Here is a 16,999-nt window from a genome sequence, read left to right as displayed (position 1 = left end):
TCAACTCGACCCGGAAGAAGGAGTTTTCTCTCCCATGTGGAGAGCATTCGGAGCGTGCTTGTTTACGCGGCGCACCGTCAGGCAAACTTCTCAGGAAAGCAGCGTCCCTTTTGAGGAAATCATATTTCAGACTGTGGTCGACCAATGCTAAGTTATGGAAAATTTAGAATTGAGCCTGTCGTCACTTGGAATTATAAGTAGACACATTAAAAACAACCAACTACGCCACTATCTCTCAAAACAGGTAAGATTTGTTTGTCGTAAACATGAACTTGAACTGGACACCCCCCACCCCTACACACATGTCATCTGTAACAATAACTATGCCTGACTATGATATTGTCATGTTTCATGTTTTTGTTATCCTGTGCTCCATCTATTTTTTTTTCAGATATGGAGTCAGCAGGACAGGCAGTGTATTCTGGACTGCCTGGCCCAGCTTCTGGTGGAGAAGGATGGTACTTTGTTAGTTGCCAGACACTTGCGACCGCTGGTTCTGGACCTGCTGGAGCGGAATGCAAAGCGAGTTAAGACAGATGGACGGGGGAGCCATGATCTACACGAGCGCCTCTGTGTGGCTCTCAGTAAACTTGTTTACTTCAGCCCTGACGCAAAGTCGTAAGTGTCCATTTCTTCCAACTCTAGTGACGTTCCATCCAGCAGACAGACTGCAACATTTAATCATATGTGCTGCATATATGTAGTTATTTTGACAGCAACACCGAAACAAGAACATTAATATGCTCTTGAGCTCAAAGATTTATTTGGCCCATGAGTTAAATCTTGACATTCACGGTTTCCCAGGCATTCAAGTATTTGTGGTGGCCCGCCACAATTAAATTTGGACTGCCACAGAAGGATTTGGTGGCCTGTAATAATAGGCCTGTATGAGTTGCTTGTCGTTACGACTCGTTACAGTAGCGGGCATCATAACTGCATAGTAAGAGGCACTTTCGCGTGATAAAGGAAGGAGCTGTTCAATTTGCAAGCAATAGCCAACAACTAGCTTGACAACACGGTGCAAACAGACAGACTTTCATCTAACAGAACGACAGACAGAAAAAAAATAAGCAGCACAACACGTAACGGGTAAGATATCACGCAACAATGAACCACTATTCTATGTGGGTAACAATGACTCAGCGCTAACAAACATGCAAATTGAACTGTTATTTACAAATTGCCCGTAAGGCATGCTGGGTAGTCCAGTGGCAACTCCCCTTGATGAATATATTGCGATATTAGAAGTAAAATGACGTGTAGATTATCCATAAAATCAGCGCGCACTTATATGGAGCACAGGAAACATCATGAATTTTTGTTATTATTATTTAAAGGCGCATGCATATACCCACCAAGCACAAAATCAAACCAACACGACAAGTTAACAACGTCATGTTCTGTTGCTAAATAAGAAACATGAGATTATGTCGTGTCGCACAAACCAACAAGCTCTGTTGTACTTGTTGATGCATCACATTGTCTCTACTTGAGATGGGGGGCTCGCTGTTTCATACTTTGATTGCATGCATTATATATGTTTAAAAAAAAAAAAGAAATTTGCCTGTGGACAGTACGTATGTGGTAAATCCATAAAACTACCCACATTTTTGTCAGTTGCAATGCCCCAGACAACAATACTTAATTGAAGATGACTATATCTACAGCACATCTACATTGAAGTGTTTTATTCTTATCAGGTTTGCTGCAAGGTACTTCAGTGATGCCCCCCCAGTGTTCCAGAGACTCTTCTTTACCAGTGAAGAGGCATCAGCTGTCCAGTATGGTCCTAGGCGCATGAAGCTGCGTGACCTCATGGCTGCAACTCTTCGCTTCCTCAAGAGTGATTGTGCCAAGTTTGGAACACTCTGGGACTGGAGTCCCTGTGTTTCCCAGCTGCTCACCAGAGATGTCCTGGTTCGAGGGTGAGTGCATTCTTCCCACAGAAATCATTTAAGGACACCTTTCACAATAGAACATGTTGATACATTACGGTGCAATGCTACGCCCTCATTTAATTTGGTTTTTCATTTTGTCTTTGTCATTATGAACAGACTGATATTACCTGTGCTGCAGGAAGCCACTAAAGCCGTAATTTATGAGAATAACCTTGTGATATTATGAGGAAAAATGACATTTTAGTAGCATAGGGTTGAAATATTCAAGAAAAAATACATTATTTTTTTAAAAGTCCTAATACTGTATTACAACCATCGCCAAATGGCGGACCTCATAATCTTAATAATAATCTTAATAAGTTAATAAGTTGTCCATTATCCACATACACAATAATAAGCAATAATAATAAAATAATTATTAATAATCATTATAAAAGCAATTTTCACTCACTCAATGTAGATTCATGAGATGTATTCCATTGTAACCTGCATGTATGTTCAAATAAAATAAAACCAAAACCAAAGGTAAACAATGTACTGTACACCCAGGGGAGGTCCACCCCACTACTTGAGAAGCACTGGTTGTAGGGTGATGATGTGAGGGTTTCGTTATATTTGATATTCATACAAGCCAGTCTGTTTGATGCAATTTAAGGCAAAGTAAGGTTCAGACCTTCGCTGTGAAAAAAAAATCAGTTTTTAATGGAAGACACCCCGCTGCATTATGTGAAACAAAAAAATCAAAATAATGTTGTAATTTTTGTCAAATCAGCTTGCGGAAAAAGTTATAATTTTATGATAATGTCAAAATATCCCAGATGACTTTGGGCGAGAGGCGGGGTACACCCTGGACTGGTCGCAGGTTGAAATCGTTGGAAAACCACAAAAAAAACCCAACAGAAATGGATCAAATGGATAAAAGTTGTATTCGTACGAGGAAAAAATTGCAATTTTACGAGAATAATCTCATAATATTTTGAGGAAAAATAATGTCATTTTAGTAGCACAGAGTTGAAGTATGAAAGAATTTTTTTTTTTTTCTTTTTCAAATTAATTCTTTTTTCTAAAGTCATAATACTGTGAGAAACAAACAAAACCAAATAAAGTTGTTTTTTTTCTTTTAATTAGGTTCGGGGAAAAGTTGTAATATGGGAATAAGGTCAAAATATTTTGAAATTAAAATTTACAAAGATTTTTGAAGACAAAAGTTAAAATATTTAAAAATGTGGGGGGAAAAGGAAAGAGCAAAGTTGATACCAATAGTAGCTTGTTCACCCGTATCACAATGCTGAGATACAGCTTTGCTTCTTTTTTATTTTTTATTTTTAAATAAATATACAGTATCTAAGTGGCCCTTGCATCCTTTCACTTTTCAATTTGTGGCCCGCGCTGGAACGTTTGGACACCCTTGTCTTATACCGTTCTTTCTCCTCTCCATTGGGTGTTGTTTTTTTTAGTGGTTTGTGCTAGTTGGCTTCAATAAGCGAGGCGAGCAGTTGCTGATTTCTTTCAGAAAAAGGGAGGTGTGACTCGACTAAACTGTGTGTGTGCATGTGTGCATAAGATAAAAACAACAGGATTTGATATCTGGTGATATCTGGTGGTGGCTCCTGGAAGGAATAGTGTGTCCGTCCACACAGACATAACTTAGCATTCCTGTCAAGTGGAAAATGTTCCATCTAACAGTTGCATGTGCACAAAACATGGCCTGAAAGTAGCATACAGTAATTTCTCGTTTATGGCCGTTAATTGGTTCCAGACCCGACTGTGATAAGTGAATTTCTGTGAAGTAGGGTTTCTTCTTTAGAAATGGAATATTTTGGTAGTTAGAGCAAAGAAAAAACTGTTTATGGCCTTCTAAATATGCTTTTTAACATTATTAAAGCCCTCTAGACATGAAGTTACACCCCTATAGTCACCTTTATACTCCTATTACCCAATATAGTAGACATAATAAGAGAAAATAAGCCATTTAAGACATGAATAAACTCGTACTCGTGTGTGTTGCACTAACATCAAAAGGCACATCTGGCTGCCAAGCCATAGGTTCCCTACCCCTGTTTTACGCCAATATTTTGATTTATTAAAACAATTTAGTGGGAGAAACTGCGCATTTGGACATTTTTGGGATGGGCGGCGACAACTGGAGACTTAAACGGGGGCGGATTAAGTGAAATCACATGACTCACACACGCATAATTCACTTTGTATGAAAACGAAGGTAACCTGCTGCATCGCAAAACCGGTCATGCTATTTGTGAGTGCTTATTGCACTAACTATTCCACTGCTATTTCAGTGTTAAAAGGTATGAGCCACTTTGACGGCACTACGCCCTCAAATAGCCATTAAACTGCCAACTTTAAAAATGAAAGGAAAAAACAACATTCAAAGCGCTAAATACCTATATATAGGGCCTAATATACTACCTGGATCCTCTATTTAGACTAAAATAAGAAAGCATGTTGTAAATTATGACTCAAACCAAATCTAAGTCGAAGGCAGCAGAGGATAATAAACGTTGTTGCCAAAAAAGAACGCAGGTACATTTTTGTCTTCAGCTGTTTGTCACTCATATCAGATTGTTATTTATTTATTTTTTTACCCAATAAAAGAGTTTATTTTCTCTACTGTCTTTAACAGGTACACTGCTCATTGTTTAGCGCTGGTCTCTCGTATGACGGATCATCAGAAAACCATCTTTCTGAGAAATGTGCTTACCAGCGACGAGGTTCTTCAAATGAAAATCAAGTATGTACCTTTTTGTCATATTTAATGCTGTCAACGGAGCAAAAGGCTTCGTTGGAAATAACATTTGAGATAAAGTCACAAGAGGCACTTTGACTTTTTATTTACTCTCCAGTGCTTTTGAAGAAACTCGGCAGATGGAGGTAGAAAGAGCCCTGGTGTTAGCCAATCAAGGACCTGCAATGTGGTGCAAGGACAAAAATAAGAACTATACGCAGGGCCAAGTGGTATCAGAGGACTTGTGTCAAAGTGTGGTGGCGGTCTGTGGCGTTTTGCTGCCAAGGATCGTCCCAGAAGAGGCTGTGCAGGTAAACTTTTGCTTTGTCACGTAATAATAATAGTAATAATCATTATTATTATTTTCATGACCACATACTGAAAAATCAAAGAATGCAAGTTATTTATATAAAAACTGCTTTATAGGTGAAAAAGTATATTATTAGCATCAACGTTTTCTCCTTTTTTTAGCTTGTTTTTCCATTTATGTTGTTTATTTATTTTACAAATATTTTAACATGTACGTTTTGTTTTTTATGTAATGTTATGACTTCATTCACATAATATTTTGACTCGTAATATTATAGCTATTTGGCAACCGAATTTTCCAAAAAATTGCAGCCTAATTTTTTGTTTTGTTTCTCAAATATAAATATATATATTTTTTTTGCTATTTCAACTTTAATTTATTTTTAAATGAAATTGATTTATTATTACATTTTTAATTTTAATAATTACAGTAATCCCTCAATTATCACAGTTAATTGATTTCAGACCAGACCATGATAAGGGAATTTTCTCGAAGTAGGATTCTTTCTTTATAAATGGAATATTTTTGTAGGTAGAGCATAGAAAACCGTGTATGACCTTCTAAATATGAGTTTTAACATTATTAGAGCCCTCGAGACATAAACTAACACCCCTATAGTCACCTTTACACTCCTATTATCATATATAGTAGCCGTAATAAGAGGAAAATAAGACACAAATAAGACTTGTGCTCTTGTGTGTTCTGGTGCCAAGTGAGCTAGATATGCATATTTTTGGATTAATAATGGGCCATATTTAACCATGAAACAGCATGATTTGATTTCTTAATATATTTTTGAAAATCGGGAGTGAAGCCGTGAAATTCGAAGTGGCAAGGAATTCCTGTTTTTTCCCTCATTTTATGACGTTATTCTTATTTTCACTTTTACTCTCCACAATTACTGCTGCATTTAATCTGTTTTTCCTGTTTTTTTCCCCACTTTCTTGTTTAATTGTATTTTTAGATTGGGCCATGAGCCAATAAAAAACAAGACACGAGCCGCATATTATGAAAAATATGGCAAATTACTAGAATAATTATTATATTTATAATATTTTATATTTATAAAATTGTTATTATTATAGAATAATAATAATTTGTTTATTTGTCTGGCTTACGTGATAGACTTAATGTTGCTTGCTATTTGCAGGTGAATGAAAAAGATATGGTGCTGGTGGACTCAACCTGTCTCAATCTGAGAAGGTTGGCATTGGCTGTGGCGTCACAGAAGCCTGTGCTTCTGGAGGGGCCCATCGGTTGTGGTAAAACCGCCCTGGTGGAGATGATGGCTGCCATTACAGGTCATGAAAAGAGTCAAAGCTTTCTCAAGGTCCAGCTTGGGGATCAAACGGACAGTAAGGTAAGTCAAAGTGGAATTCAAAGGCTAAAACCAACACTGCTGTCTGTGAACATCTGCCATTGCTACCCAGCTCCTGCTCGGGATGTATCGATGCACGGACATACCGGGAAAGTTCACATGGCAGCCGGGAACCCTGACACAGGCTGTGTCGAAAGGAATGTGGATTTTGTTGGAAGACATTGATCATGCGCCGCTAGATGTGGTAAGTTAAAAAGTGAATGTGTGCCGTGTGGTTTATCTGTACGCCAAATGTTGCGTACCAAAAAGATCAGATGATGAACATACTGTATGTACTGTTGCACCTCCAATATTAACACATAAATCTGCTCTCAAATGTTTTTTTTTTTTTTCCAAGATATCTGTACTCCTTCCATTGATGGAGAATAAAAAGTTAATGATTCCAGGACGAGAGGATAGCATTGACATATGTCCTGGATTCCAATTCTTTGCAACAAGAAGGTATGAATATCGTCTACTATAATATCTACTATGTCTCCCTGTGACTATCACTTGAATTGACTGTGCAGTGGAACCTTGGTTAGTTCTCATGAATCTGTTCCAGAAGGTCCGACTCTTACCGAAACGCATTCTACCATTTTTCCCATAAGAAATAATGTAAATCCAATTAATCTGTTCCAGAAAGCCAAAATTATAACACAAAACACGTTTTTAGAGTTTTCCAATTGTTGTTTTATATACATGATGCACATAAATGATGAATTAAATGGATAAATGAATATTTAAGGTTACTTTTACCTTCATTGAAGACGTTATTGCTGCCAAACACATGATGTGACAGCGAGATCAACACGGACACCACCTTGGTGTTTTGCTATGAGTTACAGGCTAGGTTCCCAAAGTGGGGTCCTCATACCCTCAGGCGTACGCCGATTGTCATAGGGGGTATTGAATAAAAATGAAAAACAATCAGCGCCTAACACTCACACGAGCATTGAGTGGCTCTAAGATGCAATTTGTCAGTTATGGGAAATGATAATACTGATTGTTGTTTCATGCAAAGTCACTGTGCTCTGAATTGCAGCTTTTTAATGCAGGGCAAAAGGCTGCATACAGACAACAATCATCACAGATATACAGTGGGGGGTGGTGGGGGGTGTCATTATTTGATCCCATGCTGATATACATAAATTAGAGGTGTATATGATACCCTCCTTTTTGTTTTGTATATGAAGCAACAGTAACGCAATACTTGTTTCTGGATGAAAGGATGAACTACAGTGATGGCGCTTGGCACAAACCAGCAAACTCCAATGCAGCCTTACTGGATAAGTACTGGACAAAGCTACAGATTGGAAACATGACACGAGAAGAGCTGAAGATGGTAGGTTGTTAAGTGTGAATGTTGTGACTGTAACGCTCCTTCTAACTACCCCATGCGATTGCTGCTCCACAGTTACATTTGTGTGTATTTCTGTATTTCAAGTGTTCCCTCAGAGTGACATTTGTGAAACGATAATAGGAAGAGTCCAAAATAGCCCACAAAGTCAAAATCAAGACCAATTTGATTAAGGGGCGTCCAAAGCTTTTCCATCTAGGGCTGCATACTGAAAAATCAAAGAATGGGTGGGCCACTTTGATATTTTACATTGAACCCATGTAGATATGCTAAGAAGTTAAATTAAATTGAATTGAAATTAAATTATCGCGTTTCTACGTGAATTTTTGCAACGTAGAATTTCTTATTTATTTATGAATCAGATATTTTTGTAGCTAGAGCATAGAAAACCTGTTTTAAGACCTTCGTTTTTCAACATCAGAGCTCTCTAGACATGAAATAAGAGGCCTATAGTCACTTTTACGCCCCTATTGCCCAATATAGTAAGTATAATAAGAGAAAACAAGACATATAAGACATAAATAAGACTGTTATGGTGCTAGCGGAGTTGAGTGAGGGACAGACAGGAAGTGACATCAGAGGTTCAGAGTTGAGTTTCAGCTTGGCCTGTGTTATGGCTGCAAGAGTAGCCCGTATTAGTCTGTGAAATTTGAAGAAATTTGAAGCACGATGTGGCGAGGGATGACTGTAGGTGGAAAAGCGTATTATTGCTATGAACTTTTTCTCTATAATTACACTTTTTTGCCTTGTTTTTCCATTTCTGTTGTTTTTATTTTCCAAATATTTCAACATTTACATTTTCTTTTCCATGCAATGTTGTGACTTTATTCCTATAATATTTTCACTTTGTTCTCTTAATATTTTAACTTTTTCGCAACCAAATTTTCAAAAAAAATTGCAACTTTATTTTTTATTTACAACTTTACAAAAATGTATTTTTTTCTTCAACCTTAATTTTAATTAATTTGATTTTTAAATGTATTTATTTATTAATTTAAATTTTAATTGTTTTTTTCCTCACTATGGCAGTTTTATGCTTGTAAAATTTCTCTTTCTTTTGTCTTTTTCTATTGTAATTAATTTTACTTCATTTGAACTAATTTATTATTTAATTTTATTTTATGAATTATATTTTTTTCCCTAATAATAGTATGACTTTATTCTTGTAAAATTTAAACTTTTTTCTCCTGTAATATTATGACTTTATTCTCCTAATATTTAATCTTTGTAAATAACTGCTGTTTTTTCCCATATTTACTGTTTTTCTTTGCAGTATCTTGTTGAATTGTATTTTTAGAATGCGCCAATAAAGAAACAGACATGGGCCACAAACGGCCCCTGTTCCACAAATGGCCCCCGTGCCACACTTTGGACACCCCTGTTGTAAACATAGATGTTTTTCCTCCTGCATACAGAAAAGCAATAGCTGTCATTATATGACACCTTTTGTTTACATGTGTTGAGATGTGGGCTTAGAGTTAGTGGGTTATTTTGGAGTCGATTGATGTTTGTTGTTATATATAGCGAGTGACGATGGCATTACACTCATTGTACGGCTGAGCTTGTGTATGTGTGCTGTTGTTTGTGTCATTGTCATGTCAACATACCAATTAAGAAGAACTTCCAAATACGTACAGCAGTATTAAGCTTTATTTTGTGTTGTAGGAATTCATTTTGTACGCTTGTGTTGACTACAAAACTGAATAAATGCTCTCTAATTTGGTAATGTGTGTGTGTAGGTGGTTATCAGCAAGTACCCGACACTGACAATGGTGGCGGATCGTCTCTTGGATATTTACTGCCACTTGACTGGTGAGAGACATTTGGACCCATTATGCCACCAAAACCCCCGGGAACACCAGCAGCCTGAGGAGAGACCCACAAAGCTGGAGGGCAGAGCGCTGTCTTTAAGGTGAGGATCAGCCCACAACAGGCTTTTATTGCAAGTTTCAATGATGTCAACACATCCCTAACACCGGCTACTGTTGCAGCCCAACCCCTGACATCACTTCCAGTCGCGCGCCCCCCCGCCCCCTTCCCGAGCACTGGAACACAAACAGCAACACACATGAGCCGCACAAGTCTTATTTATGTCTTATGTGTCTTATTTTTTTCTTATTATGTTTACTATATTGGGTAATAGTGGTGTAAAGGTGACTATAGGGGTGTTATTTCATGTCTAGAAGGCTCTAATGTTAAAAAAATGCATTTAGAAGGTCCTAAACAAGTTTTCTATGATCTAGCTACAAAAATATCTGATCCATAAATAAATAAGAAATCCTACGTTGCAGAAATCCACGTATAACCGCGATAAATGAGGGATTACTGTACATCACAAAGCTGAGATACAGGTGATTTTTGTTGAAATGTACTATAACTTCTTAGCATATCTACATGTCTTATTAATGTCTTATGTGTCTTATTTTTTCCTATTATGTTTACTATATTGGGTAATAGTAGTGTAAAGGTGACTATAGGGGTGTTATTTCATGTCTAGAGGGCTCTAATCATGTTAAAAAACACATTTAGAAGGTCCTAAACAGGCTTTCTATGCTCTAAATACGAAAATATTTATAAATATGGAATCCTACTTGGCGGAAAGTCACTTGTCATGGTCAGGTCAAGAACCCATTAACCACCATAAATGAAGGATTACATACTGTATAAACTAACATACTGTATATTTTAGTGCATAACTTTAACTAATATTAGTCAAATTAAATGGAATAATGGAAAAAATTAAATTGCCACTACAGAATTTATATGAATACACAAAACATTTAGTAAGTTTGCACGTTTTTCTAACAAGATATCTTTCATATTTCATTGCATTGCTTTTAATTATGAAAGTATGTCAAATGCAACCTCCGGAGGAGTGATTGCAATAGTCATCTGTTTGTGTGTGTGTGTGTTTTTTAATTCTGTAGGGATTTACTGAAATGGTGTGAGAGGATCAGCGTCAACTTTGACAGCACCTCATCCAGCACAGCACAGCACGTGTTTCAAGAGGCAAGCCTTTTTGTGTCCGAAGTCACAACGAGTCAAACATCTAGCCAGCATAGCTTACAGAAAGTGCAGAAGTTGAATGGAGGCAACTGGATTTGTTGTTAGATGACGAGGTTTCATCTTTAATTCGAAAAGATTTTTGAGTTCTAAATGTTTTCATGCGGCGTTCCCTCATATTACGTCTTTCTCATATTATTTATTTTGATCACGGCTGCAAAATAAGCCAAAATGGAGCCAAAGAAAGCAAGTGGTAGCATACTGAATTCAAGAAATGACTCACAGCAAAACACCAAGGTTGTGGCTGTGTTGATCTCCATTGTGCCTTTGGCAACATTGACGTCTTCAATGAAGGTAAAAGTAACCATAAATGTTCATTTACCACTTTCATTCATCATTTATATGCATTTGTGCATCTAAAACTATAAAACTGTTTTGTGGAAACATTTTTGAGAGTCAACTGCTGATGACATCATAGACGTGCGACTGAACTGACTTCTGCTTTCTGTTTCCATGTATAAGCAAGCTAATATGATGCTAACAAGGACATTTTGTGATTAAAAATACATTAAGAACACATTTGCACTCACGCAGTGTATTAATAACATGACAAGACGCGCGCCACATTCTACTCGGTATGCAAAACTGAGTATTTTGGCATACATTTTTTTTGTTGTTGTTTTTGAAAAACACGCTAACCGGCGTTCCAATGTATAAACATATGAGAGAGAGCGAGGCAGAAAACAAGTCTAGTTCCCTCCATTCAACTTTTACATGGATGACTGAGAATCTACACATAAAGAAAGTGGCAATATTTTGTAAGGCCACATACCTTAAAAAAAAAAAAAAAAAAAAAATTTAACAGATATTTAATTTAAACAGATATGCTTGTGATTACTCTGAATTTACTAAGTAAAAACGTTTTATTTTTGAATGTTTTTTTTCTATCAGGCTCTTGACTGCTTCACAGCAATGTTGTCTCATCCTGGAAGCCAACTGCGGATGGCTGAGATCATTGGAAGCAAGCTTAATATCTCCAAAGAAAAGGTATTTCCTTTCAAGCCATTGTCACAATGTAATAGAATTGACAGATTATGTCAATTTATGTCAACATCAGTTTCCAAATGTATGCCTTTTCCGGTCCAGGCACTGCTGACAGTGCAAAGCTAGAGACTCAAAAACTGAAGCATGTCGACTATTTGCGTGCCCTGTGTGATGTAATTTCTAAGAGGGTGTTGTGGGAACAAAAATCAAATTAACACAGAAAATGCCTGAAATAAAGACGTAGAACATGCACAGTTTACTATCTTTCAGGTCCAATACCATACAGAGTGCAGAGCTGTCTGTAGGTATCTGGTCCACAAGAGATCTCACACTCGGGCTTTTATACCCCACCATATGCAAATGAGAGACTATAATCGCATGTGTTTGATCCCATGCTGCTTTTGGAAGTTTACCCCCTTACAATCATAGGAACACTCTTCTGTGGCGGTAATGTAATTGTGGCGGGCCATCGCTAATAAATTAATGTATGTGCAGTCATTTGTGAGCTATCATAACCAGTCTCTGGGTTTCAGAATTCTTGCATTGGTCGGGGATCTTAGGGGACCTTACTTCACTCAATTAAATACAAATTAATTTATAACTAGGCCTGTCACGATAACAAATTATTGCCAATAAACGATATTGTTGACATTATTTTGAGGCCATTTTTTCATGAATGTAATGATAATATATGGCATAGTTAAATGCATAATTATCAAAATTCCTCAAGAGTATTTAACATTGTCATTGGAATGTCAAGAGCTTTTTAAATAAAATAAACAAAAAAGACAAATACACCATCCATCCATTTTCTATGCCGCTTCTCCTCATTAGGGTCGAGGGGGCATGCTGCAGCCTATCCCAGCTTACTTCGGGCGACAGGCGGGGTACACCCTGGACTGGTCGCCAGCCAATCACTGGGCACATTTAGACAAACAACCATTCACACACACATTCATACCTATGGACAATTTAGAGTAGCCAATTAACCTAACAACGGAGTACCCGGAGAAAACCTACGCACGCACGGGGAGAACATGCAAACTCCACACAGAAATTCCCAGGGGAGAATCGAACCCAGCTCTTCCCGATCTCCAGACTGTGACTGTGTGGCCAACACGCTAACCACCAGACCACCGTGCGGCCTAAGACAACTACACGACAATGAAAATAAAATGGTCTCTTTTAGCGAAAATTGCACTTAAATAAAAATCACAATCACAATATTTCTGATTTTGAATCAGTGTCACTTTTGTTATTGTTTAAATATTGACAAAAACATTGAGGAATAACCGGGAAATACTCCAAAGTTTACATTGTGTGTCCATGCAGACATCAGTTCATTTGCATATACACTTCCTTGATGCATTTTGAGCAACATTGTATGTGGAATACGCTGGTTACGTTTAATGAGGTGTTTAACGCACAATGATGTGTTATACTTCGGGAATCACGGCAACTGAAACGTAAGTTTCACCGTTTTGTATTATTTATTTAGTGTCATCACAAACTGATGATGCACAAACGGGCTGAAATTGACATCCGATCATACACAACAGGCACGAAGGAAGTATCCAACACTGTTTCCTTTGTATATTCAATATGCTTGCAGTATATCTTCACATGGCTATGGCTTGAAATCACTGTAGTCTGTGCGTCATGACCCTCGAAGTAACTGCACTTTTGCTGGTACGCCTGTGAATGCTATCATTCGCTGGTAGCCCTTTCAGGAGAACCGCCCATTTGCGTTTGCTTGCTTGTTACTCCTCACGAAACTCAGTTGCAGCACTCTGTGTGTACACATGGGCTTTGAGATGGGGTCGACGTATAAAATCATCAGTGTATCATCATTATTTCCTCCACTGCTGTGAATATAATGTGTTTTGGTCTGACTGGTAAAAAGTCATTGATTCAAGCAATCAAACCCACTAACAGATGAAGCAATATCTTAGCAAACATAGTGACCAACATATATTTTGAAGCTGTGAAATTGTATGTACCGTAAGTCCAAACAGATGTTTTTTTTGTGCCCGTAGGCCCAGCACTTCTGCCAGATATATCAGCCTGCCGTCTCGCTGACTGAAGATGAGGTCTTGGTGGGTCGAGTGACTCTGGTTCGAAAGCAGAGTGAAACAGTGCAGCTGAGTGTGTAAGTTTCCTTTTAGTGGTTTCCCACTGGTACCCGGTTCAACTTGGATGCTTCGAAGGACAAACCTGTCAAGACAGTGGTGCATTGGGTCAGTCCCCCCCCCCCCCCCCCCCCCCGACAAAACGGGGTGTGACTGCAAAGCAGAACTCTTGCGTAAAAACTTGGCAGGAACGCAGCACGGCTGATCGAGTGCCAGCTCAACTGGCGTGGCATCACGGTCTTCCTTCGGAGCCGAACGCAACCCGAGCATGACTCAACGTCAACCCAGTTCGCGTACTGTATAGCGCTACTTTTATGTGAAAGCATTCACAAAGCCGTTAGCATGTGGGTGGGAGGAAGTAGCGTTGTGGCGCACCTGCCCACGCAAGGAATTGGCCCATGTGACCACAGCGCTGACGGAACTAGGATCTAATGGCGTGCCAAAACAATGCAACCCAGGCCGACAGAAATGCGCAGCACCACCTCTGACCATCTGGTGGTCCGATCCACCATCGCAAGCAGATGCGTGGAAACCCTGCGGAGGACGCAAAGGACCAACGCGGTCCAGGCGCACATGATCAAACTGCATGACAGGGATCGGAAAGCCAAGTGGCGCTGTTGGCCGGCTGACCACGGCTCAGCAGAACACGGAAATGACGAGTTGCAAGACACAGCACCAGCAACTGTCAGTCAAAAACACTACACGGTACTTGCGTTTGTTATCCCGCAGCGGATAGGAAGGAGGGGAGGGGCACCATCTTTATACGTGATGATGAGCTCTTCCTTGAATTCAATACTTTTGTGATTCTTTATCAAACTGCTGGCACTCGCAACTTTCTTTGGCCTCATGTCAGGTTATTTAGCAGCCATACTCAATAAAAAATGCACAGTTAGGCAGTCAGTAACACGTAGAGTGCTTTATTTGGGCACTCGATACCACAGAATGATGCAGTACAGGGCAAATGGGCTACTTTGTTCCGTGCGATATTGTACGACAACTGAGACAGTGTACGCAAATTGTTTACAATTTTGCTGACATTTTTTGTCAAAATACGAATCATAGGGATACGTTTGAAAACACTGCATGTGTGTGTGTGTGTGTGTGGCTGTGCTTAGTTAGCACGATGCGTGTTAGAACGACTCTAAACTTGACAGACAGCCCACCTTCTTCTACAAGGCTCAAGCAGGGGTGTCCTAATTTTTCCAGCGAGGGCCACAAAGTGAAACATGAAAGCATACAAGGGTCACTATGCTCAGAAGTTATACAGGTATATATTTCATGAAAAAAACTGCATCTTAGTTTTGTGATATAGGTGAAAAAGCCTATTAAATTAGTACGAACTTGTGCTCTTTTTTTCAAATTTTTGCTGTTTTTTTTTGTAATTTTCCAAATATTTACACCTTCTTCTTCAGTAATCTTTGTACATTTTCTTTCTGTCATAATATGACTTTATTCCCATAATATTTTTACTTTAATCCCATAATATAACTTTTTTCCCCAACCTATTTTTTTTTTTTAATTACAGCTTTATTTTCTTTTGGTTGTTTCTCACAATAGTACGACTTTTTTGTTTAATATTTCAACTCTATGCTACTAAAATGACATTGTTTTTCCTTATAATGTTAGGAGTTTATTCTCGCAAAATTGCAAATTTTTTCTTGTTAGAATACATTTTTTTCTCCTAATATTTTGACTTGTAAAACGACAGCTGATGTTTCCATTCCTGCTGTTGTTTTTTTTTAATGTTCCAAATATTTCAGCTTTCTTCTTATACATTTTTTTTCTCCTAATTATGACTTTGTTCCCATAATATTTTGACTTTATTCTACGTTACAAGTTTGTTTTTTTTTGCAGCGTAATTTTCCAAAAATTACAACTTTATTTGTTGTTTTATTTGTTTGTTATTACGACTTTAAAAAAATATTTTTTTCTTCAATATTTCAACATTATGCAACTAAAATTGTTATTTTTTTTGTTATTTTTTATACAATTTACATACAATTTTATAATATAAAAAACATTTTCGCATATCTACATGTGTTCTTAAAATGTAAAATATCAAAGTGGCCCATCCATTCTTGGATTTTTCAGTATGCGGCCCTCAATGGAAACATTTGGACACCCCTGGCTTAAAGGCTTAGTTTGAAAAATCCACGATGAATTATTTATTCTTCCACTTGAAAAACAGACACCAATAAATACAAACAGAACAGTTTTGAAATGTGAGTGGAAAATGAATGATATGTTTTGTCCTTCACAGGGATCAGCAGACGTTTGCTGCTACTCGACCAGCTGCTGTACTACTGGAGCGACTGGCCCTTTGCGTGGCTAAACAGGAGCCTGTTCTCTTAGTGGGCGAGACAGGGACAGGAAAGACCACCACTGTACAACACCTGGCCACACTCGCAGGTGATGACCTTACCTTTGCTAACATACACTCCAACCTTTTTCACTGTTAGAGCTGGTTTATCTGACAGGTGTCAACGACCCCTCGCCCAGGTTTAGCACTAGTAAAGTGCAGGCAAGTCTGCATTCTTCTCCTCTTGGCCAAAATGCTGGCAAAATAACTGGCAAATGACATCATTTTGTGGCACAGCAAGGGGCTTTATAAGACATCAATCACTTGACTCTTTCGAGAGCTAATAAGAAAGATGTCAGTACTACACTCACAATCACTCATCACTATTCTATCATCTGTTTGTTTGTTCTGCAGGACATAAGTTGATGGTTGTGAACATGAACCAGCAAAGTGACACTGCTGACCTACTTGGGGGGTGAGTGACAACAGGGACCACAACGGTGGACATTTTTCAGTGCAGTTGTCCTTGGCACGGAACACAATATCCATTTTGCATTTCCACTGTTAAAGGTTGTAGAGTAGGGGTGTCCAAGGGTACATTCTAAAATATAATTTAACAAAAAAATTTTAAGGAAAAAGCTGCAGTTATTATTATTTTTTATTTAATTTATTTTGTTTTTGTAAATAAATTAAATTGGATTTTTTGGGGGAAAATTGGGTTGGGGAAAAAGTTATAATAGTATGGAAATAAAGTCAAACTACTATGGGAATAAAGTCATAATGTTGCAGGAAGAAAATTTACACGAAGAAAGTTGAAATAGTTGAAAAGTGAAAAATAAAATTCTATGAAAATGAA

The 16,999-nt window shown here is 38.0% G+C and overlaps 1 protein-coding gene across 2 annotated transcripts in view; it reads left to right on the top strand.

Annotated features, from left to right (window-relative positions):
- The first annotated feature begins 10 nt into the window (after positions 1-10).
- The window catches only part of mdn1 (midasin AAA ATPase 1), a 114,611-nt gene continuing 97,622 nt past the window's right edge, over positions 11-16,999 (top strand). For both annotated transcript variants that reach the window (XM_054761757.1, XM_054761756.1), the window contains exons 1-15: positions 11-244; positions 392-618; positions 1,701-1,925; positions 4,540-4,647; positions 4,760-4,952; positions 6,102-6,311; positions 6,382-6,513; positions 6,667-6,770; positions 7,539-7,653; positions 9,408-9,580; positions 10,596-10,677; positions 11,623-11,718; positions 13,752-13,864; positions 16,105-16,253; positions 16,558-16,618. In XM_054761757.1, the coding sequence (XP_054617732.1) occupies positions 155-244; positions 392-618; positions 1,701-1,925; positions 4,540-4,647; positions 4,760-4,952; positions 6,102-6,311; positions 6,382-6,513; positions 6,667-6,770; positions 7,539-7,653; positions 9,408-9,580; positions 10,596-10,677; positions 11,623-11,718; positions 13,752-13,864; positions 16,105-16,253; positions 16,558-16,618 (2,078 nt within the window). In that variant the 5' untranslated portion in view covers positions 11-154. The remainder of the gene's footprint in view (positions 245-391; positions 619-1,700; positions 1,926-4,539; positions 4,648-4,759; positions 4,953-6,101; positions 6,312-6,381; positions 6,514-6,666; positions 6,771-7,538; positions 7,654-9,407; positions 9,581-10,595; positions 10,678-11,622; positions 11,719-13,751; positions 13,865-16,104; positions 16,254-16,557; positions 16,619-16,999) is intronic.

Source organism: Dunckerocampus dactyliophorus, chromosome 19, assembly GCF_027744805.1.
Source record: "Dunckerocampus dactyliophorus isolate RoL2022-P2 chromosome 19, RoL_Ddac_1.1, whole genome shotgun sequence".
In the NCBI taxonomy this organism is placed as follows: domain Eukaryota; kingdom Metazoa; phylum Chordata; class Actinopteri; order Syngnathiformes; family Syngnathidae; genus Dunckerocampus; species Dunckerocampus dactyliophorus.
The sequence above is the reverse complement of the archived record's forward strand: the minus strand, read 5'-3'. Positions and strand labels throughout refer to the sequence as shown.